We start from the raw sequence: 23,893 nt of genomic DNA, 5'->3' as shown, positions 1-23,893 counted from the left end.
TTGACTTGTTTGCAACAATTTTGTTTGAAACATTTCCTGTTCTTGGTCAAAATTGGAGATTATATTATTCTGAAGCTATACAGACATCATGCAAGTGTTTGAGAATTTGGAATTTTTTTAAATATAATTTTTTCACAATGAATAAAATAGAATGATGCCAGAAGCTTTTTTTTCCTCTAAACTACCTTTCATTTATTTTTTTCCATTTTTAAATTCCATTTTTACTACTCTGCCTTTAGAATAAGTGACATAAGAGGATGTAAGAGAAGAAAAATGAAAAAGAAACAGAAGATACAGAACAAAAAGAATCCTGTTGGATTTTAGTCTAAGTTGGGGAGGGGGAGAGAAGACAGAGAAACTAGAAAAAATGAGAGAAATGAGAAAAACAACTAATCTCTTGGAAATACCTGAAATTTAAAGTAAAGGAAATTCTCTCAAAACAAGTTTGATGGTGTGATTGTTAATGAGCATCATGGAAAACCAAACCTGTCTCACAGGGAAAATTCCAGCATATTCAGGTTTGATTTTCCTTCCTAAATAATTCTGTCCTAAAAGCAGCAGTTTGCTTTGTTTACTGAATATTAATTCTTCTAAGGAGGCCTGTTGGCTTCAGTGATCAACTTGTATGAGCAAATGCTTTCAGATGTGAATATAAGTTGTATGATGTGGTTCTTATTTGTTTGCATAATTAGATCAATGATCCTATGATGTGGTTCAATAACCAGTCTCAGAGGTGTTGCTACCTAAACTAACAGTGGCTGAAATCCTCTTGTTGCAGGACGTTATCCGCTGTAGATGTTGAACAAACATCAATAGCTACAAGGATGCAGGCTCACTTTTTCCTGCTGAGAACTGGCCCAAGCTTGTAGGCAGAGGCATGCAAAGTCCTGTATGCAAACAAGGGACCAGCAAAGGGCAGTGCTTAAGAGTCCAAGGCAAAATCTGACATCTTTCACAGCTAGATATTCCTACGTTGTGCAAATCACAGACAGAGCATATAAATGAACAACATGCTTCATAAATTATGGCAGACATTAAACAGACATTTCACTGCTTAGACAAATATTTTTTTTCAGAGTATCTTCCCTTCTATGTTTTACTTAGGGAAGATACATCAACCCTTTGAAGGTTTTTTCCACAGATAGGTCAGCACCAAGTTAATGGTTTGTAATCCCCGGCACAAGTAACCACACAGAGACAACTCTTCCATGTCAGATGGAATTACCATCCACAACAAGCTTCATACCTCTTGTCATTACTTGGGAATCCAGTCCCTGTCTGTGCTTTGGAGGTGATGACTGAGCCTCCACCTTCCTGCTTCCCATCTGATCAGCAGCCTGTCTCTCTCTGCTATCTCTCTGTGTACCTATTTTTTTAACATAATCTATCTTCTTCCTTTCTGCAAACAGGACTTCTCATTCCCTTCCATACTAGGGCTTTTGTGGTCAAAGGCAGGGAACAAATGGATTTAACTAGAGTATAAGCTATTGCCAGTAGTGATTGCAACCTTCTTTTCTGTTAGCTTACCATCTCTTATTACAAAGCAATCCTAAACTAATGGGGTCCTCTATGTGCCACTACATCAGAAACAACATTCATTAAGAAGAAAAATATATAACCAAGGACTCTGTACAGAAGATTTTCTCACAGATTTTTGCAATTTTACATCCGCCATATCATTTAAATTCATTTACCTAATTAAATTAATTCTAAACCAATTTGTTCTCCAGATCTTTTACTAGCTGGCATCCTCAAATTAATGTGAAGCATTGGCCAGTATATTATTTTTTACAACTTCTACCAAAGCAGTTTAGGACAAGATACATAGAACAAATTTATTCTTTTTTTTAAAAAAAAAAAAAACCTCAAAAAAATTTACTTCTACCTCTGTGGTATGAAATTTGTCACTAATCATTTTAAACTATGCCCTTTTATGCTTCTTCCATCTCTTTTAGCTTTCTATGCAGTTCTTTGATGTAACAAAGACAGTTTCAGACAAGATTTCAGTTCATCTGGAAAAAAAAGCTTTAAGTCTTGAGGCAAAAAGCAGTGTATTTAAAATTTATATACTCCATAATGCCTTTGTTCTGAACTTGAACATCCTGAAAAACTTCTCCGCTTTCTTTTGCCTTCCGACTCTGAAGATCATTTGTTCTCATGGTTTCAGCTTCTTATTATGCAACAGTGACTTTAACTGGTGGTTCCAGCATTTAAGTACATGCACAGTCATGGCTGACCCTTTCTGATCAATTGCCAATCCATACAGGTTTGACTGATAAAAGAGCCAATTAGATTTAAGCAAATTAAGGGACATCACCAATGTCAACCACTTATTAAACTGAATGCTGAATTCCATGCATACAAAACACTAATGCACCAAGTCCCATTAAGAGTTGAAATCCTAACCCCATTAGTAACTCCAGACCACTACAGAGTAAGGGTCAAAAGAAAGTTTCATATTTATGGATTAACATTTGGATTCCGTTTTTATTTTTTTAATCTTTCCAAGAACTCTTGAACCTGCACTGCAATTTTAGTCAAGAGCTTACATAAAATATATTCCTTATTTCTAAGATTTTTTTTTTTTTTAAGGGTTGACTTTAAGCATGGCAAATCAGCTTGATGAGAAATTAAGATATATTCAATCAGGTAACACTAAAGATTTAGTGTGCTTTATATTATGTGCAATACATTTTAAATTAAAAATGAAACAAAATAAATGCTTATTGGAAGAAAATTTCTATCATAATTGAAAAACAGTGGCCTGTGATAACTTCAAAATGGAATTCTCCTTTGTCGTCTATCACTCTCCCTCTTACACAATCTTCCATTAAGCTCCATGAAGTACTCCCCACAATGCAAATTTTTGGAACAGCTTTTTTGCTATCCTTGAAAAGAGAATGCTACATTTTAACATTCATTAAAAGGCTGTGATTTTGTATATGATGAGACCTCTTTCACTCTTTGATCAAGCAAAACTTCTGTCAAAGTGAAATCTTGGCCACTGAAGTAAAAAATAAAATTCCTTCTGATTTTAGTAGCATCTAGATTTCATTTAATGATTTAGAAAGTAAGTGAAGGCACTGAACACAGCCCAGTGTAGAATTACCATTATACTCATAATTTAGCATGCAGTGGAAGTGTATGGCATTCAAAGAATCATTATAATAAACATCATAGTAAAGTAAATGTACATTGTCCTAGATATACACGTGTGTGTCTGCATGTGTGTACGCATATAGCGAGAATATAGTGTGTGTGAGCGTACTTCTCTCATATGCACTGCTTCATTTATTATTCATTTCACTACAGATCACAGTCCACTGGACAATAGTATGGAAGATTTCTTTAATAACTCTCACTGCTAATTTAATTCTACTTAAACACACATATCCTAGTGAATGCCACATGCTTTTCAGCATGATTTTATGTGTAAATCAGGATAATATGTTTTCAGATCATTAACTAAAAGGAAGCATGAACTAAAACCTATTTAATCAATGAGGTATTGCTTTTAAACTACCACAAGGTCATAAAAAAGATAATTTCAAAGCTATAAGTTTTCTAATTGTAATCAACAACAATCTAATGATGAAAGAAAGTATATCTTAATGGCTGTCATAAACTTGTGCACATCCTTGCCTATCTTTAAAGAACCTTTACCTTCTTATTTGGTAAAATTCTCACTACCAAATTTTGTTATTTCTACATGCAAAATTGAAGTGTGACACTGGGATTAGAAATGTCAGTGTCTTACTGCTCAGTCTTAAGTGAGCAGTAAAACTCAGATACGGTTTTATTATTATATGACAATGTATATTTGTTAATATTAGGTATAATTTGGCAATCAGATTGGAAAAGTATAAAATGGGCTGGGAATTTACCTTTCCCTTCTTGCTCAGTAATCTGTCATACAAACTCTGCATTTTATTTATTCACTTTTCAGACATCTTTCTGTTCGTTTGGCCCCAAACCCAATCCATCTGTTTGCAAGCAAACTGTTCCAAGTGCAATTGTATTTTTGAGCTGTAAGGTTTATGGGATATGTTTGTTTGGGGTTTTTTTTGTTTGTTTGTTTGTTTGTTTTCCTTTTTCTTTTTTTTTTTTTTTTTACTTTCAAATGATATGTGTGTCACTCGACACTATTCCTGCTCATCAGCTACACCTACACATATCTCCAGATCAAGTTTTGTTGGGGCCTCACTTTAGAATTCAAAATTGCCTTGAATTCATTGTTTCCACTGGCATTTATTCAACAAAAGCTAATTCACTAGGATGTCCATGAAAAGAGAGTGCAAAAGGAACACATATACATCAGCTGTAAGTTTAAGCTTTCATTAAAAAAAAGCAAACGAAAACAAAATATGCACAGTGTTTAAGGGAGTATTTGCTCAATCCTCTTATTTCAAATTTTTATGAAGATAACATCCAAAGTGGCTTCATTCACGGTACATCAGCACATGGCAACTGACTTTCTTACAGCCACACCAGTTTGTGGATTCTGGCTCAATATATTACCAATTGTTTATATTATTATTATTAAACAAATTATCTAAGTCTATCCAGTAAGTGCTCTTTGTCAGCACTTAACTTTTATTCTAAAACAGATTACAAAATGCAGGTGACTTTCTCTATATTCTTAGATTAGATTAGCCATCCATGATAGAATACAAAACCATTCACAGAAAAAAAATAAAGTATATAATACACTCCTCACCTACATAATATGTTATCTATACAGCTACCTACTTCCATTCTCTAGTTCTTAAATTGAGCAATGTGACAAATTAGAAGCCAAAAAGAACAATTTTGTTAGTGAGAACTACTAATGCAAACGTATTCTTCTGAACTTCCGGTCCTCAGTTGCAATAACAAATAACATTTTGTTCAACAGAGTATTTGTGTAATTGTTACATGGACAGAAAAAGCACTTTTTCATACTTACCTCCTGGAGGCATGACTATTGTTATAGCATCACTTATCAAGCTGCCCTGGCTGTTGGAAGCATTCACTTGTACTGTGTAGTTAGAAAATGGAATCAGTCCTTTAATGGGTACCCACACATTGGATTCATTGCTGCTGCATAACATCCGAGTACCATTTACAATAGAATAATTAGCATTAGCTGTTATGAAAAAAAAAAGGGGGGGGGGGGGGAGAAGAACAAATGTTAGACATTGCATCTGCTACCATTCACTGTCTTTATGAACCAAGTCTTATTTCTACTCAAATGAACAGTTGACATTAACACCAGTAACACCAAAAAATGGCCTATTTAGAAGAAAAAATATTATTCACGATTTTCTCTTCCTTTTGCCAACAGTTTGTGGTACTTGTAGAACTCGAAAAATAAATGAACCAACCATGCAGTTGCAAAGCTGACTGCTATATACTGCAAACAGAAGCAAGTTTTCAGAAATGACTCATTTTCTAGCATAGTTGTGTGATAACTGCAAATTCAAAACATTAAGGTTAATTCTTATGCATATGGAAAACTGGTAAAACTTCTTGAATTCACTAGAAAAACCACTTACCTTAGGAGTTTATAAGCTAACTCCATTGCATACATAAGAATTAGTCATATGCAGCAAAAAACTCCAGCATGGCCTGCAGTCCTCTCGAAGATAATACAAGGATTTGAAGTATTTGGTTTATCAGTTGAAATCAGAGGACACCACAGCAACTTACATGTCCTTTACAACCCTTTTAAGATCTCAAACTTAAGATAAGAGAATATTCTACCTTACAAAAATAACAAAATAAACCTTTTCAAAATACCTGATGAGTAAGACTGGAAAATAAAGAAATTGTATGTCAAGTAACATTTTTTTTTGATGCAATGAAGATTTCACTCACGTATCTGAGAGCAAAGCTGAGCTCATTTAAAGATTATCCAATATTTTGAACATATAAAGTGCTACATAAATGATTAATATTATTACTACTATCCATCATTTCATGGAGAGCTCTCACATTGAAGTCGATGGAAATTCTGCATTACAAACAACAGCAGAATCACACAAGTCTGAGACCACAGGTATGAGAATGAGATTAAACAGAATATAACTATTAAAAATATCTTAAATTAGTTAAGGCATTGTCACAGGCAGAAGGTTTAATATTCACATCTGAGTCCTCTACAAAATCTAAATAAGATAGAATTAAAACAAAAACCCCAGAAACTCTCCCCTTTAATTGTTTAAGTGAAACTCATTGGGTTTACTCATTTTTATGCACGTTTTGAATGAACTGTTAAAACTGAAATGTTATTAAACCTGAAAGCGTTTTTCAAATATTCCATATTTCTATGATGTGCACCAACATGCACATATGGAGTACATTTCTGTCATGCTTTCGTTACATTTTACCATGAATGAGTGATCTGGACTTTGTTCTAATTTTGGGATTCCTATAAACAATCTGTGATTCACTTATGGTAGAAATCCAAGCCATTCCATTATGCTGATATTCACACACAAAGGGTGTTTTCAGTTATTCTGCTGGTAACATATGGCAAACTTACTTCCTGAGTTTTGGCAGGGGAGGGGGGGGAGTTTTTTGAAACTCTTTTTATAAATCTGCCTTATATTCTAGTTCCTCGTTGCTCAAATTCTACCTGGATTACACCGTGCCATAGCACCAGACTGCCCAAACAGACTACTGTAGTGTGAATGTAGAACAATTTCATGAAACCCAATGGATTTCTTTTGGATTTCACTGAATTTTACATTAGCCTGAGATACCCCAGCAATGGAGGCAAAGCTTCTTATCATGCAAGAGCAACCACCACATTTTACAGACTCCACATAGAGACATACCAATTCTGCAGAGGCCAAGTTATTTTGTCTGAGATTACTCTTATGTACCCAGGCTACCTAGCCAGCACTAGAAAAATGCATCTGCCTTACTTGATCACAGCTCTTTAACTGTATATCAAACCCTCCTTCTGCATCTTTGTGAAATTGTCCCTGTATGTGACTGGGAGTAGATACAACCCAACAAAGCACACTTCTCCCATTATCTATCACAGTTTTTCTGTGCACCACCAGGCAGTCTGTGACTTACTATTTGTGACACCCACCCAACAACACGAGACTGTTATATGCACCTATTGTTTTGTTAACAACAATAAAGCCATTCGAAATGGTCAACTGACACATACACTCTTAAGGTCCTTGTGACATGAAACACTTAAGGACGTGGCTGGCTGTGAAAAGAAATGTGTTTTTGAAATGTTTCACCTACAATGTGTAGGGAAGTTAAAAAGTCCAGTGTTGACAGAGCAAGGCACATATAGGATAGATTCAAACCTGAAGCATAAAAGGAGGCTCCCTAACAGCAATTTATGTGCCTAATTCATGAGAAAATTTAACTTTTTCTATCTAGAGTACAGTTTTAACATGCTAATATTTTTATTCTCATCCACCTGAGCCCAGAATGAAAGCATGTACTTCCTCTGCTGATATTTTTATTCCACTATTAATCTTTCTTCCACTGGCTAACTATACTATATTTTTAAAAATACAGTTTCAAGTAACAGAAAAGGAATTAAAAGGATAACGCTCTATTCCAAGTTGCCTGGATAACAACATTAATATACAGTAATTATACAATTAGTTGTAACATTAAATTCTAGTTATAGCAGAGTGATTACTCGGCAATTATAAGAAGTATATAATTACTCAATAATTAGGAGAAGTATGTAATTACATAACCATTTTATTCAGCTCAAAAATGAACTTGCAAATTTACAATGAGTTAGACAACATAGCCATTCAAAATTTTTCATTGCTCCTAATAAAAAGCTGAGGTGCACTTGCAAGTTTCCTAAGCTGAATTTTACACAAACAAAAGATGTTTTATCCTGGTTGCTAGCCAAGCAACTTACTGCTACTGGCAGGTAAAATATTAGAAGAACATTTTTAAAATGCAGGTCTTGCTGGAGATGACTTGCAATATGCAGCTTTGCCACTTCCCACTGCTTAAACTTTGCTTTCAGTGGGCTGGAAAATGCAGACACATAGGTTCAATCTGACAGAAAACGATACAGCGATAACCCTCTCATATCGCTCTGTGCCATTCCTGCCTGGACTGCTTCAGTGTGGACCCTATTTGTGAGTATAAATGGATGGGGCCTCTCTTTTTCCATTTTTCACATGTGTTTTTCTCTCCATCCTGCTCACAGGTCCTACTGTAGCCTACCAGCAAGCCTGCCGCAGACGAAAACAGCAGCTGCCTCAGACACTAGCAAAGTCCTAAGAGACATTGTTTTACTTCAGGCAAGCAGTTTCTACCAGAACGCCTCCTCGTTACTGCACGTTTCTGCCTTGTAACTTCTGCCATGAACAGTCACCAGTGCTCCAACAAGAAAGATCCCCTCAAGACATAGCTAACGAACAACCTAACCAAGGAGGCAGAAAACAAACTCCTAGAACTGGCTCACCATGTTCTTCAATAGACACGCAAGCACCCTTACCAAAAGAATTCAGATGGAAGGGGGCTCAGAGCCACTGTCTCCTATAGCCTCTCAAAAAACACTAAACCCTTTGCAGACATGAAAGGCTTCCCCATGCTCCTTAATCTTTCCATATTTTTGCATTGTAATGGCTTTGTTCTTTTACTAGCCTTCCTGCTCATAAGGCTCTCCATACTTCTCCCAGTATTTCTGAGGGACTTCGTTGGCTAAGTCTGGTATTTGAGAAAAAGCTGTGCTGTTGCCAGTTTATTCCTGGTTTATACCAGGTCAAAGTATCTCAGTTTTTCAGAAAAAACATTATCAAAATGAAGAAATTAGGGCTAATGAATATCCATATACATACTTTAAAATGATGTATACTTGAAACAAAGTCACGTAATAAAACATGCGTACATTAAAAAGATACACAAATACACATTCCATTCAAAATCATTCTTTAAAAGTGCTAAGCTTCACACAGCACTCTAGCTGGTGAGTATTTGTGTTAGAAGGTTCACTATGCTTTTGGGTGGACACTTTGAAGGGGGCTCCCAAGCAGATATGCATTCCTGTTACTGAGTACTACTGTAAATAGGTGAATAAAGCTGCTGTAAGTCGGTGGTGCGTAAATTACTGCTATCCTGGGTCCGTCATCCTATGGGGTTCACTAGATTGAAATAACATAAATGGGTATCCTTTTCCATTCTTGTTATAATCATTGTCACAAGAATTTTAATGCCTCATATATTCCGTAATTTTTTTCTCTGTGCTGTACTGCTCTGACCTTTTCAATATTCTGTAATTTGACTGGCTGGCCATTTCAAGTTCTCTCCTTTTTACAGCCTTATTAACTTGTGGGGAAGAGGTGAAATGGACAGCCAATCAGAATACATAATATTGCAAAGGTCACGGTAGTACAGTATAGTATCAGCAGACACAGAATACTGTATATTAGTCATTAGCGTTCTGATATCTTATTCATGTGACAAAGGTTGTAAGGAGCGCAGGAAATGGTACAACATGAAACCATTCTCATGACAAAGACTGCAATGGAAAAGAGAAATAATACAAACTAAATGCATTCATCTCACATTTAAAAACTAGGGTTTTTTCCAGAAATTGCCACATTTAAATGTACTCTTCCTATCTGGAGCAAAACTAATGTTTTTAAGGAAAAAGGTAATAAATTGAGATGTTTTCTTTTTGTGTATCAAACAGCAAAACCTCATGCTTCATATGTATGGGCAATCTTTTCCAAATTACCAAATACTTTTATTACTATTATTACATTGCTGACTATTAAAGTAGTAAGTTTAAACGTAACCAGTCTAATGTGACGGTATCACAAATGCATTAACACAACTATGCTGCTGACTTCAGGAAGCAAGGAGGCCATGCTAGTGAAAAATATTACTGGGACCTCACAATGCTTTTCTTTCCCAAATCATCAACAGCTGCCCATCATTATGCAGAAGATATTGCTCAAAAATCACCTTCCTTACACTTCTCTGTTCATATTCTTATGGGACTTCAACAACTGAGCCACCTTTGTAAAACAGAATTCTACTTATTCCTACTTGCAGTGTCCTAGAAATTGGCTGACTGTTCAGCTTACCCCCAGATTTGTTTGAACTTAAATGATACTACAGGACCATAGTTTGTGAAATGCAGAGAGACTTCCACCTAAAAGGTACTTAAGCCTGCAACACTTAAATCTTATAATCACAACTGTTTAATGTGTTGTTATTTTCTTTCAATATCACTGTTTCAAGATAACGTGAGGTTTCGATCACAAAAGTACACTACATATTGTGTGCTAGTACATAGCAAAAGGTATTTTTGGGGTGAATTTAAGGCTTTGTGTCATGTTTTGAAATATTATTACCAATCTATACTGTTCCCGTTACATACATACAGGTCTTGATAACCTCTTTCACTTAGAGAGCATGTTGCTCCACAATTATTCAAACAGATAGAAGCAGAACTACACCCACCGTAGAAGACTACTCAAAGCATAAAGGTAGAAAAAAAAAAACCACACATCAAACAATAGTTCATATGAGGATCTAAAGAATTATACAAAGATTACTTTGTTAACTAGCACAACAACTTACAGTTATTTTTATGCCTGCTTTATATGTGTGTGAGCATACAGAGGTTAAGCACGTTACCTTGGGCAACAGAAAAATATAATGTCAGAATAGAAAAATAAAAATGAAACAAAATCTCACTTGTTCACCCCCTTTCTTCCTTCTTCCATTGGTCTCATCCTCACTGAGCACCATTTTCTGTCCCTGTCCTGGCTCTCTGGCACCAAGTCTTTTGGGGGAAATTCTGTCAATATGCACACTTCCTCTTCGATAAGCTCATTCTTTTGTCTATTAGTTTTGCCTATTCTTCAGCCTCATTAACTTCCACATGAGCTACTTTTTTCCTCCCAGCTAAGATTTTTCTTCTCTCCTTCTCTGCCTTTCCCACTATTTCTAGCACAGTATTCAGAATAAAAAAAATGTGACTTTCCATTATTTTGATTATCCCAATAAAACACAGTTAAAAATCTTTCCCCATCATTATTGGTGACTCTCTTTTCCTAAGAACTGTAATAATGAACTGTTTTCCAATTGTCATCCCCATTGTTATACTGATCTTATGAAGCGTTTTCTGTGCTTTGATGCCATACCCCTCTTTTCAATAAAGTGGTGGGGGGGGAGGCAGTTTGTGCCTCAATCTCCTGAACGACTATTTGTTCCTCTGCTCCTGAGTTGACAGATGTATTGTTCCTAAGGACATATCATGGTCTCAATCCACCAGACTGAGTCCAAAATTTAGTCTCTCTTACCACAGGAAACCTTCATTCTCATGGGCTAGGGGGAGTTGCTGGGTGACTCAGGATGGGTAGTTTAAAAGCACTGTGGCCAACTGGCAAAACTATGAATCCAAAGTATTCATTTTCCTGTAAATAATGAACAGTTCACATTATCTGCATTGAAAAACCTTAGCTTTGCCCTTTTCACTGACAATTAAAGAAGTCTTTAGTTTTAAGACTGAAAAATAGAAAAAATTTAAAGAACAAGATGAAAGTTCTTATGACCACATACAGCAGAAATCTGAAAGCTCAAAGACCTAGATGTACTTTCTGACTGTATTACTCAAGTTGTTTCTTTGGCAGCTCAGTTTCTCTCACTATAAAACAGGCAAAGCCACCTTCTGTGACTTTTCAAAGACTTAAATTTCGTACAGCTATCTTAGACTGCCTTGAGACTTACAGAATGCAGATGCTGAATGTTCTATCACCCTGAGCTGGCCCCCAGTACAGGCTAGAGGCTGACGCTGGAAAGCAGCTTTTCTGCTTTGAAAAAGACATGGAGTTCCTGGTGGACAAGTTGAACATGAGCCAGCAATGAATCCTGGTGACAAAGAAGGCCAATAGCTTCCTGGGGTGCATTAGGAGGACCATTGCCAGCAGGTCAAGAGAAGGGATCCCTCATCTCTATTCAGCCCTGTTGAGACACATCTGGAGTGCTCATCCAGTTCTGGGCTCCCCAGTACAGGACAGACATGGACTTACTGGAGTGGAGTCCATGCAAAGATGATTAAGGGCTTGAAGCATCTGTCACACAAAGAGAGTTTGAGAGAACTGAGGTTGTTCAGCCTCAAGAACAGAAGGCCTGGAGTGGGGAGGAGCTGATCAATGTGTATAAATATCTGATGCAAGGGTGTAAAGAAGCCAGACACTTCTCAGCAGTATATAGCAACAGGACAAGAGGCAATGGGCACATACAAAAATACAAGAAATTCTCTTTAAATCTAAGAAAAAAAACTTTTTTACTTTGAAGTTGGTCAAACACTGGAAGAAGTCACCCAGAGAGGTTGTGGAGTCTCCATCCTTGGTGATATTCAAAACCCAACTGGACACTGTCCTGGGCAGTGTGCTCCAGCTGACCCTGCTTGGAGAAAGGGGGTTGTACTAGATGATCTCTAGAGGTGCTCTCCAACCTCAGCTGCTCTATGATTCTATGAAAATTTGCAGAATATTTCAAGAACCCTAAGGCAAAGCAGGGGTAATCATTACGATGAAAGCATGTTCCTGTCAGTAGAAATAACTGATCATTAGTTACATTACTAATGTAATCATTACAAACACAAAGGAATGTGCATTTATATGCTCATTAATTCTATGGACTGAAATATGAACAAAGCCCACAGCCTGATGAGGGAGCTCATACAAGAAAGTTAGCACAGAACCTATGGATAGTTAATGACTACAGGCCTGATTAGGCTCTGTCATGACGGCAGGCAGAGAAGAATGTTTGGTGTGTAGTCTCATCTACCTATCTGAGCTTCCAGTTCAGTGCCATGAAGCTTTCAACTTAAAAACTCTGTATCTGTAGATGAAACTGTCAGGAAGAAACTTTTTTATTTGAATTATTGTTTTAGGTTTTCTCATTACTCTTTCATAAACATAGAAATATCCAATGAGTCTTGCAATTGAGTCTGACTCATTTAGACCTTCTAGTTAAAACAGTGTATTCAGTATAGTGTTAAATCCCTGCTGTAAGTATATTCATCTGTATTGTAACTCACTTTGCTGCAACAGCACCAAGGGGCATCAGTCCTGAACCCCCGCTGCCACTGTACTAAGTGTTGTAGGGACACACTGTAAGAACTCAGTCCATGACAGAAAGAAATCATAAAATAGGGTGAGGCCACGCAACTCCAGAAAGCATTCTATGAGTAGAACCAACTTATATGGATTTCACACAGGCTTCCAGTGTCTAGGTGCTCTTATCCCAACATGAACAGGAGAAAGCATCCCAGCACAGTTTAGTACCCCAAGAGGCGTAACATCACATTGCCTATAAATGACACGAAGGCATCAAATAACAAAAACATTTGCTGTACTTGTGATGTTAAGCTGATGACAGAGCATGTAAGTGATTTAATCCATTTTGTTTGAGGGGTTTTATAAACAAATGATGAGACTTTATAAAGTTTATTTCAGGAGAGATTTTACACACACAAAAAAAATTCAGAAACAGTTAGCTTTAAAATCTTCAAGTTTGTTTTTCCATGGTTAGAACATTCTTTCTCTAGCTGCAGCAGTACATAAATGGAGATTATCACAGTATCTGGTTTCCAAATCTATGCCCATAATTCATGGATGCCAATAAGAATTTTCCATTCTCCAGGGACACTATCAGAAGGAGACTAGCTAAACACACAGAGCAGAATTGGGAGTCTCAAATCCATAATCAAATATCTAGATTGATTGTGTCACTTGCACTTGTATTGATTTCAATTGGAGCAGCTGACCCAAGGGAATAATAAAAATGTGGAATAAAACTGATTTATGAGAACAAAATAAATCCTTTTGTGAGTGGTAATGAATTGGTGCTATTTAACCCTTTCAATCACAAAGGGAGAACACTATTTATTTTTTCAGAATGCTGAGTTAGCTGAAAGAAGTCATACAAAAAATGTCAATACTGTCAAATGCCATTATGCTTAGTTGTAATACTTTGGAAGGAATGAAGCTCTAAACTTGATCTAGGATTTTTATTTGACATAAGACATTCTTTTGGCTTTTCCAGTCACCTTACATGAGGCATCATAAATGATGCACTTGTAGATTGAAAGAACCATAGAATCACTCAGGTGAGTGTTTGTTGTACTTACTAATAGAGTAAATCCCTCCAGCCTATTTAGGGCAAAAACACATAGAGTAACATAAACAGCTGTATCAACTGCACATAAAAGGATGACCTATCATAGTATCTTGATCTTTCTGGCATAACACTAGAAAGGTACATAGTAAAAATCTAATTTGATCTCCCTTATGCAGTTCAAATAAAAACTTCACCAAAGCTTGTCAAACCCCAATTTTCATCAGGCTTTCTCTACCTGAGAAAATAAATAGGTTTTACATTAGTCTCTAAAAAGAAGCATATTTGTTTGAAACCAACATATGCAAGTATCCAAACACAATTTCTTCATCTGCGGAAGCTCTAGACAGATTATGTATTTTTTGTTTGTGTCATGTATTTACATCATTGACACTAATCATTTTGCATCCAATGTCATATATTGTATTTTTGCATTTAGGATTTACCAGAGATACCTAAGGACTGTCAATGTAGCCTTCCTCAGCCTTCACGTGGGTTAAAAACTGTAGAAGACATTCATTAACTAAAAGACTGTTTTCATAGGAGAACTGACTGGCAAATTCCCTTTTACTCAATACTGTTTACCAGTGCCATCTCCAGAAGATTGCTGTTATTCCCTAGACTATTCCAAGGGAGCAGGGACGGTCTCGGAGACTATCCTGCTATTGGCAGTCACTAGGAATTTCAGCCTGTAAGAACTGATAATATGTTCCTCACAGAAATGAGGTTCAGCCGTACATATCTGCTTTATAACATGAAAGCCGATAAATTACACCGTACAATATAGAAAAACATGAAAGCCAATAAATTACGCCATACAATATAGAAACAGACCAGTGTACCTGTGACAAAACATAATTACGTGAATAGAGAGATGCAGAAGATCAATTAAAACACTATCTGCAGTCTGATGGTAAAGTCTTCATCAAAGAAACAGTCCAATGTAGAAATTAGAGAGAGACTGCTTTCATTTTGCTTTCCTCTGAGACACCTGTACCACGGAATAGAAAAGAACAGCATATCTGGTGCTGAAGGAAATCATCAAAATCTACTGAAGTTTGACTAAACATTACCCAATAATCATCCTAAAGTGCATGCAGAACTATGAGTTTTCCAGCCATGCAAATCAAACTTTAAATGGCACAGTACTCAGTGCCAAAATACCCCTAAATCCTGCTCTAGTGAAGAGATTAAACATGACTATTTGAAAATGGATCATGCATCCCTTTTTTTCCCCCCCCCCTCAAACATCTGTAAGACAAGTGAGTTTTATTAGTGAGGTCTGTAGCTAAAACTAAGGAGATAGACAGAGGAAATGAGGGAGGAAGAGGATGAAATATGAAAAAATCTCCTTAATGGCTCACTTGGAAAAGCAGCTAAGGGCTCCCACAAAAGCATCCTACTTTAGGAGTGAGGAGGGTGTTCTCTGGTGCAGCAGGTGGTGATGAATATGCCAATAATGTTGCTCACAGTGGGGATGATGATTTTTGCCATGCTGTCCTTCTGCAACTGTATACTTTCCTTTGGGAACTGCTCAAACTCCCTATTGGTTGTTCCCATTTATGATGCTACTTGTGCTGCGTGGAGTATGTTCACATGGCGCAAGTGTTGTACACTAATTATCACTAAACATCTGTGTACATACATTAATGGATAATACTTATCAAGCATTTAAATTATTATAATCAACTTTGTTGTGTACTAGGTTTTGGGAGGTAAAGACCTGGTGGGGAGAGACAATTCTCACAGCATCATAGCTGCTCCCATGAAGATTCTCTGTAACAATACTGTTGGGGTTTGCAGGTACAAGGCCATAAGAAAAATAATCCAAGAATAACAGCATGAGAACTATAACAGATAATACTTCCAGAAAGGCTCTGGAAAACACTGCCTCAGCGGCTTTGGGGTCCTTAGCATTAGTAACATTAAGGCACTGAGGTACCTCAGGCACTGTGCAACATCATAGCAGTACAACAAACTGAAATGGATTATATATTTCTTTATATATTACAAAGGCAACTGGTAAATTACCAATATCATTAATATCACCACAATTTCTCAGATTCACATTCTTTTTGAAAACTTTACCCTTCTTTTAAGGTCAAGGATCTCTACTCTCCTTGGGCCAGCTTCTTGAAGAAAGGATTATTTTCCTTAGTAACTAGTATTGCTAATTACTGACATTAGTAAAGTCAGATTTAGTGTACCTATCGTATAAATAAAAAAAAATAATCAAGGATTACTACTAGGGAATTCAGGTTGCAGAATGTATAGGGTTATTGAGCAATCCTAAATTATTGGAGTAAAGTTGGAACGACTTTTCCTGTCCTTAATAGAAAATGGTCTGTCCCTGGTCAGGAACACATGATATTACAAACATCTTTGGTAAGTGATTAAATGCAGGAAGAACACAGTCCTGATATTTACCTACTATGGAAAAAATATTCAGATTTCTTTGGTACCTGCTTCTTGAATATTCAGCTACATGAGAGGAAAGACTTAATGACTACTCAACAACAGGAAAAAAAATTAGCAAGTTTTTTAAGAAATAGCTTGTCTTGAAAATAAATCATACGATTTGATTACATATATGGAATGACTATGTTGCCATTTTTGTAAAAGAATTTTTCTTGCAAATATTAAAGCACATCTGAAGTTGTATCTATTGTCAGGTATTGCATATTCAGTTGCAGCAACTTGTCCTGGTTTCGGCTGGGATAGAGTTAATTTTCTTCCTAGCAGCAGGCATAGTGCTGTGTTTTGGATTTAGTAGGAGAAGAATGTTGATAACATGCTGATGTTTTTAGTTGTTGCTGAGTACTGCTTATGCTAGTCAAGGACTTTTTCAGCTTCCCATGCTCTGCCAGGCGCACAAGAAACTGGGAGGGGGCACAGCCAGAATAGTTGATCCAAACTGACCAAAGGGCTATTCCATACCATATGACGTCATGCTCAGTATAGAAACTGGGTGGGGGTGGCCAGGGAGCAGTGATCGCTGCTCGGGAACTGTCTGGGTATCGGTTGGCGGGTGGTGAGCAATTGCATTGTGCATCACTTGCTTCGTGTATCATTATTATTATTATCATTATTATACTGTTACTATTAGCATTACTATTTTACTTTATTTCAATTATTAAACTGTTCTTATCTCAACCCAGGAGTGTTTCTCACTCTTACTCCTCCGATTCTCTCCCCCATCCCATCGGGGTAGGGGGAGTGAGCGAGCGGCTGCGTGGTGCTTAGTTGCTGGCTGGGGCTAAACCACGACACAACTGTAAATGCAAATCTATACTTAGATATTTCTATTTTGAGGTAATTACACAAACAAGTATGTCTAAAAGAAATTCACTATGAAAATTGGCATAGCAAGTCACTCGGAAATGTTTTAGTCATTTCTGAAACATGTTTAATTCTCAAAAACTGTTGTGCTCTTTTTAAATTACCAAATCTAAATATAAAACACTTACCTGCTGCTGCATCTTTGATGATAACATCCCACAGAATTTTCATTCCCCATTCTCAAGCCTTCAACAGAAGACAGGCTAGGAACTTTAAGGGGCTTCAGCATTCCGCTCCCCACTTCTGTTGGCATCTGCAGGTGGCATGTCTTCCCCCAGCAGACATTGCTTTTATGTACTAGCTTGATTCTTAACATTCCCTATTTGAATTCTGATTGGAGAGTATACTGAAAGTGGTGTGCCCAATCAAGATTATAAGAGGAACCTTTTAATAGAAGCCATATTAATAGATAGTCTGTGTTTCCTTCTATTTATTTATATAAATATAGTAAATATTAAACTAAAACGATTAGATGAACAAAATTCTAATGTATATATGCAAAAGTCAACTTGTTTATAGATGCAGCTGTTTTTTTTTTTTTTCCTGTTGACCAGAAAATGCTGCATTCTGCTGTCAGAATTCTCCAGTTTGCCAAGAGAATGACTAGGCTGCAAGGAAGCTTTCTGGTACATAATCTCCAAATAAGCAGAGTTACCAGATGAATAATTTTTCCCTTTACAAAAATACCAGATGAACTACATTGCTGACAAGTAAGAACCTTGGATGACATGTCAACGACAGAAGTTACAAAAAGTAAAAAAAAAAAAAAAAAAACAAACAAAACCAAACCCCCCAAAAAACCAACAGACTAACAACAAAATAACGTACATTGATTTCTACATTCGTGAGCAACAGAGTTCTGAGTATAACCCTGCAACTTTGTGTTGTGAAACTCCCTAAGGACATATAGTTAATTAAGGATTCTCTTTATGTCAAACTTGCATTCAAATGCATCACAACATCCAGGGGACTACAGATTTGGATTCGTTTTGTGCTAATTCAGTCATCTGACACAGGTAGGAAGATAAGAATTTCCTCCAACTCTCTCCTCTGGAAAAGAGGTAATACCTGATTCTTCCTGTACTAGAACTTAATTTCAGATATCCAGATGCAATTAAAAATGACCCTGTACTTAATCTAAACCACCCTGAGGGTAAATAGGGCTGAATGAGAAAACTTCTTGAGGGAAATAAGCCTGATTCTGTCACTTTTCTTTCCCCCTCAAGTCCTCTGAGAATTGAAAGTGTATCAGATAATAACAAGAACTCCAACTCCTTGAAGTATATCTTTATCGATGATCTGGATGAGGGGATTGAGTGCACCCTCGGTAAGTTTGCAGACGACACCAAGCTGGGTGGGAGTGTCGATCTGCTCAAGGGTAGGATGGCCCTGCAGAGGGACCTGGACAGGCTGGACCGATGGGCCAAGGCCAACTGCATGAGGTTTAACAAGGCCAAGTGCCGGGTCCTGCACTTTGGTCACAACAACCCCATGCAACATTACAGGCTTGGGGAAGAGTGGCTGGAAAGCTGCCTGGCCGAAAAGGACCTGGGGGTGTTGGTCGACAGGTGGCTGAACATGAGCCAGCAGTGTGCCCAGGTGGCCAAGAAGGCCAACAGCATCCTGGCTTGTATCAGGAATAGTGTGGCCAGCAGGAGCAGGGAAGTGATTGTTCCCCTGTACTCGTCACTGGTGAGGCCACACCTGGAATACTGTGTCCAGTTTTGGGCCCCTCAGTACAAGACAGAAATTGAGGTGCTGGAGCGTGTTCAGAGAAGGCCAACAAGGCTGGTGAAGGGTCTGGAGCACAGGCCTTATGAGGAGCAGCTGAGGGAACTGGGGTTGTTTAGCTTAGAGAAGAGGAGGCTGAGGGGAGACCTTATCACTCTCTACAACTACCTGAAAGGAGGTTGTAGTGAGGTGGGTGTTGGTCTCTTCTCCCATGTAGTTAGTGATAGGACGAGAGGAAATGGGCTCAAGCTGCGCCAGGGGAGGTTTAGGTTGGAAATTAGGAAAAATTTCTTTATGGAAAGGGTGGTCAAGCATTGGAACAGGCTGGCTAGAGAGGTGGTGGAGTCACCATCCCTGGAAGTGTTCAAAAAATGGGTAGATGTGGCACTTCGGGACATGGTTTAGTCTAGTCTACCCTTGATTGGCTTAGAGTAGACTTGGTAGTGTAGGTTAATGGTTGGACTGGATGATCTTAAAGGTCTTTTCCAACCTAAACGATTCTATGATTCCTCTTAAAGAGAGAAAAGCTGTTTGTGATCTGGTAATATTAGTATTTCGTGCCTTAGACTAACCAATTGCAAAACAAATTCCTCTTTAAGGCTTCTTCCAAGGAGGCACCAGGACTTAAATCAGTTGAGGCAAACAACTTGCCTTTGCAGGAAAACATGTTTCCTGAGCATTGCAGAATTGGGACAGAGCCCTCAATTTCTAAAGTCATATTTGATCCCCATGTGCAGTTTGCTGGGAACAAATGCTCTTCTGGAAAACATACCTGTATATATCAGAATGGTGAAACAGACCCAACAAAGCTCCTTCCTGTATTTTAACAAGTATTTTCAAAGACAAAGATTGTCAGAAAAATAAACAGTTGAATTAGAAAATTAAGACTAATTGATACAGATATGTCTCTTGCATACATTGTTAAAGCATGGTCAAACTATGGAAAAATCCATTATCAGTTTCCTCCTCTATTGGCAGAAAATCCAAACTATCACCTGATGATCTACATTTCACACTTGCAATTCCACAGTGACCTTTTCAATCAGTTTATGATAGTAGTTCCTTCTCTTCCCATTTGGCTATTGATAAATGTTGACTAGATGCACACTATTTAACAAGACCTTGCCATGCTAGTATCCAAAAATCCAAAACTAAGTATCATCATCAGTATCTGAACTAAACAGCAATGAAAAATCAGGGCATGCATTAAGAAACGTTTATATTGGATTCAAAAGTCAGGAATTTAAGGAGGTTTGTACCTTTAGAACATTCTTTCTTGCTTTTATGTATTAAAATGTAGTCTTTACTGATGTATTGTTTTTACTGTAAGAGGATAAATACTCCCCACTCCAAAAAAAGCCCTGCAGCAACTTTAAATCTTTTGCAAACTATTTAAGATGACCTAGCCCCATTAGAAAACAGTCTAAAATTAAATACAACTTATTATAACAAAGAAATAACCAATAAGCTCTCAAGCTGTTCACTTGAATTCCTATGAGGTATGCATACTTGTAAAAACAGCTGGATGGAAAGTTATATATCTTAAACAAATATGATGAATGGCAGGCCCATTTGGTGGAAGAACAGTGTACATAAAATATTAAGACAGTCAGACAGAGACATATATATGTGAAATTTGAAAAATTTGGAACAGGACAAAAAAGGAGCTGAGCCTGGGGACGTCTATAGAATATTCAGCATTAGATCAGCTGGTGTCTCTAAAGTGTTGGAATAACAAGTTCATGACAGAGAAAGTGTGAAGTTACATGTTATTTAAACACTTTCCATGTCATCAACCTGCTATCTCAACATACCATATGCTATAGTAGGGCACTGATAAGATAACAACACATCAAGCAGATTTCACAATATACAGTAGGGATGGCAGCGTAAAAATATAGAAATACAACATGCATTAGAAAAAAAGCGTTTGCTCTCATAGTGGTATCCTTTGCTCTGTCCAGGGGCTATACTTATGCAGAAGGATTTCCGTGCTTCAAAAAGTGTGTCTCATGAGTCCATCCCTCAGAGGCGTAACATCCCTTACTTTTTTTAAAAAAGAAAAAAAAATCAAAAAAAATGCCATGGAGATATGTTAGGTTTGAATGTAGACCTTTCAGGTCCCATGTAGTTAAGTTACAGTTGAAAAAGATAGTGATATAATGAATCCAGCTCTTTGATCAAAAACAATAACCCCCACATTATCAAATTACAGATACCTCCGCAATATGCCCTAACATGCTTAAATATTTATTCAGGTTTCTTTAGTTTCAATTCTCTCTAATTCTACTTCATTTAGAAACAGGTATCTAAGTAAGTAAAGTAAATAAATACTACATTTTTATAGAAGCGTTGCCAAAATCTGTGATCCCCCCACGCCACCCCCCCCGCCCCCCCCCCCGCCAATACTCTATATCTGACAGGCTTTTCTTGAAGTGGGTTTTGACATTATGTAATTGGGTATCCCTACTTTCAAATAAAAACAGGTCATGGCCGGAATGACTCGGCAGCCAGCCAGTCAAGCAAAATCTCCCCCATCTCCCCTTCCTTCATAACAGACATTATTTTGACATTTAGTAATCTTTGAAGTGCTTTGCAACAGAACATAGTTAAACAACTTCTTAATAAGAGAAGGTGACTGCACTGTTTGGGAAATGATATGTTCATCTGTTAAAGACTCAGATTCCTACCAGAAGCTTGAGGTTTTATTTATAATAATGAATTTAAATGAAGATTTTTCAATTGAGAGCTGTATACACGGAAATTACAAAAATATCAGTGTGGTCACTGCAACAAATTCTTGTTACGCAACAATATTTGAAACCTATTCACTTATGTGACCTTACAGATCTGAGATCTAAAATCTGTCTAGCAAGCTTCCCAAACTGACAGCTTACATACTGCTGAGCAGGCCACCAGTTCAAGCGATGGGTGCAAGTATTTTGATGTTTATATGCAGCCCTTCTAGGTGAATTCCACCTCCAATTTTTACATTTTAATCCTTGCCTCTTTAACAGACATTGCAGCAAAGGATGAAATGCAGTTGTTCATTATGTCAAGAAAATACCAATTAGCCATCAGACAATTCAATAAGCTTTGTGTAAATCTAGTGAACAGATGATGTCTTATATAAGTTTGATGAATTAATGCTTAATTTCCTTCCTGCATGCCCCCAAAACAGCCAGCATAAATGTCAATTGCTACAGCTCTGACTTCTGGGGGGAAACACTCTTTACTTATTTAGCATTGCAAAGCAAAGTTTCAGCAACAGTGAACAAACATAATGAAATTTTCTGGGTTCCATTCCCCAATGATTCTTTCACCACCACCCGGCTCTCCTGAGTTGAACTAACATAGCAGCCACTTTAAGTCAACTCTTATAATTGCTTCCAATTTGCCTGTTTTGCTTTTGGCAATTAGCAAACTGAAATGTTATCATGAAAGAGTCCATCTCATTTATAAGGCCAGGTTTTCCCTCCACTAAAATATGCAGGCACTCTGTTCTTTATTACCAGCAGGAGATAAATGGCTGGTTTTCGTTGCTGAAGAATATATAATGGTTAAAAAGTCACTTTTTTCCTCCAGCTCTACATAAATCACAGAACTAGTCAATATTTAATAATGCTTGCCTTGGTCTGGAGTCCCTTGATCACCCCTGTCATGTGTAATAGCTCCCTCTCCGATATCTTTGACATAAAAGCCCAGCTTTACTGCAATACTAACATGTAGAGGGTCATTACGGATCGACATTTACCTTAATCTGTGACTGCCAACCATGAACCGATAAATTCCAGCAGATTCCACTGGGAGAAATCAGTAAACTTCTCAGTGGAAAGAACTGAAGGAAAATTCTGCCGAGAACAGAATACATTTTCTACAAGGGCTGCTCTGCAAATGGGTTCTGACTTTTGAAAGTTCTCTAGCTGCACAGCTTTGCAACATTTAATACCGTTTTGATGGTTTGAGAGACGGGATGACAACCGAGGATGACATGACTTAGAAAGCAAGCAGAAATTTTCTCTGCAAAAACAATGCAAGATTAAACACAAGGGGAATATGGCTTTTGCATTATTCACCCTGCTGCCTTGGCGGAAATGGCTGTGCTGTCATGGGTCCAGCCAAAATGTTGCTCCTTTTTTTCAAATTGATCATCACTCCTTCTCCTCATAATCTTACAAGTGCTTCACAGCAGAATACATCAAAGCCTTCATTGCATAAAAAAGGGACACAACAGCCTTTGTGAGGGGTCAGCTGAGACTGCCTACTACACATTACGCTCTTCAATGAATGTGTTTCTCCAAACAGCACACAAACAAGTTCATTTATACACTACTTTGTAGAGGACAGCAATTACAGCATGTATGTTCTCTTTAGCACCGATATTGGAAAAAACAAATCGTTCTCATTCTGAGCAGAAAAAAAGACAAGTTATGAAGCCAACAGTGATTCAATTCTCTATCTGTTACTGCATTTATAATACTGATTAAATTTGCGTACAGTACATAGAAGGATTAAATGTCATCCAAACATTATTTTCAACCACAATTTTATATTATACTCATAAGAAAACATTTTTATAGTTGCCTGATGTCAATCATGCTATTTAAAGTGCACTAAAAATTAATGACAACATTGTTAGGTATAATTCATAAACATTATTTGTGTACAATATTTTATTATTTATTATACCTTAGAGCATGCTTAA

The 23,893-nt window shown here is 37.2% G+C and overlaps 1 protein-coding gene across 1 annotated transcript in view; it reads right to left on the bottom strand.

The window, feature by feature from the left end:
• Window positions 1-23,893, bottom strand: part of USH2A (usherin) — a 398,473-nt gene that overhangs the window by 158,196 nt on the left and 216,384 nt on the right. Inside the window, exon 37 of the mRNA XM_075707636.1 lies at window positions 4,946-5,125. Coding sequence (XP_075563751.1) covers window positions 4,946-5,125 — 180 coding nt within the window. The remainder of the gene's footprint in view (window positions 1-4,945; window positions 5,126-23,893) is intronic.

This window comes from Pelecanus crispus, chromosome 3 (assembly GCF_030463565.1).
Source record: "Pelecanus crispus isolate bPelCri1 chromosome 3, bPelCri1.pri, whole genome shotgun sequence".
Lineage (NCBI taxonomy): Eukaryota > Metazoa > Chordata > Aves > Pelecaniformes > Pelecanidae > Pelecanus > Pelecanus crispus.
Note: the sequence above shows the minus strand (reverse complement) of the source record. Positions and strands in the feature narration are given on the sequence as shown.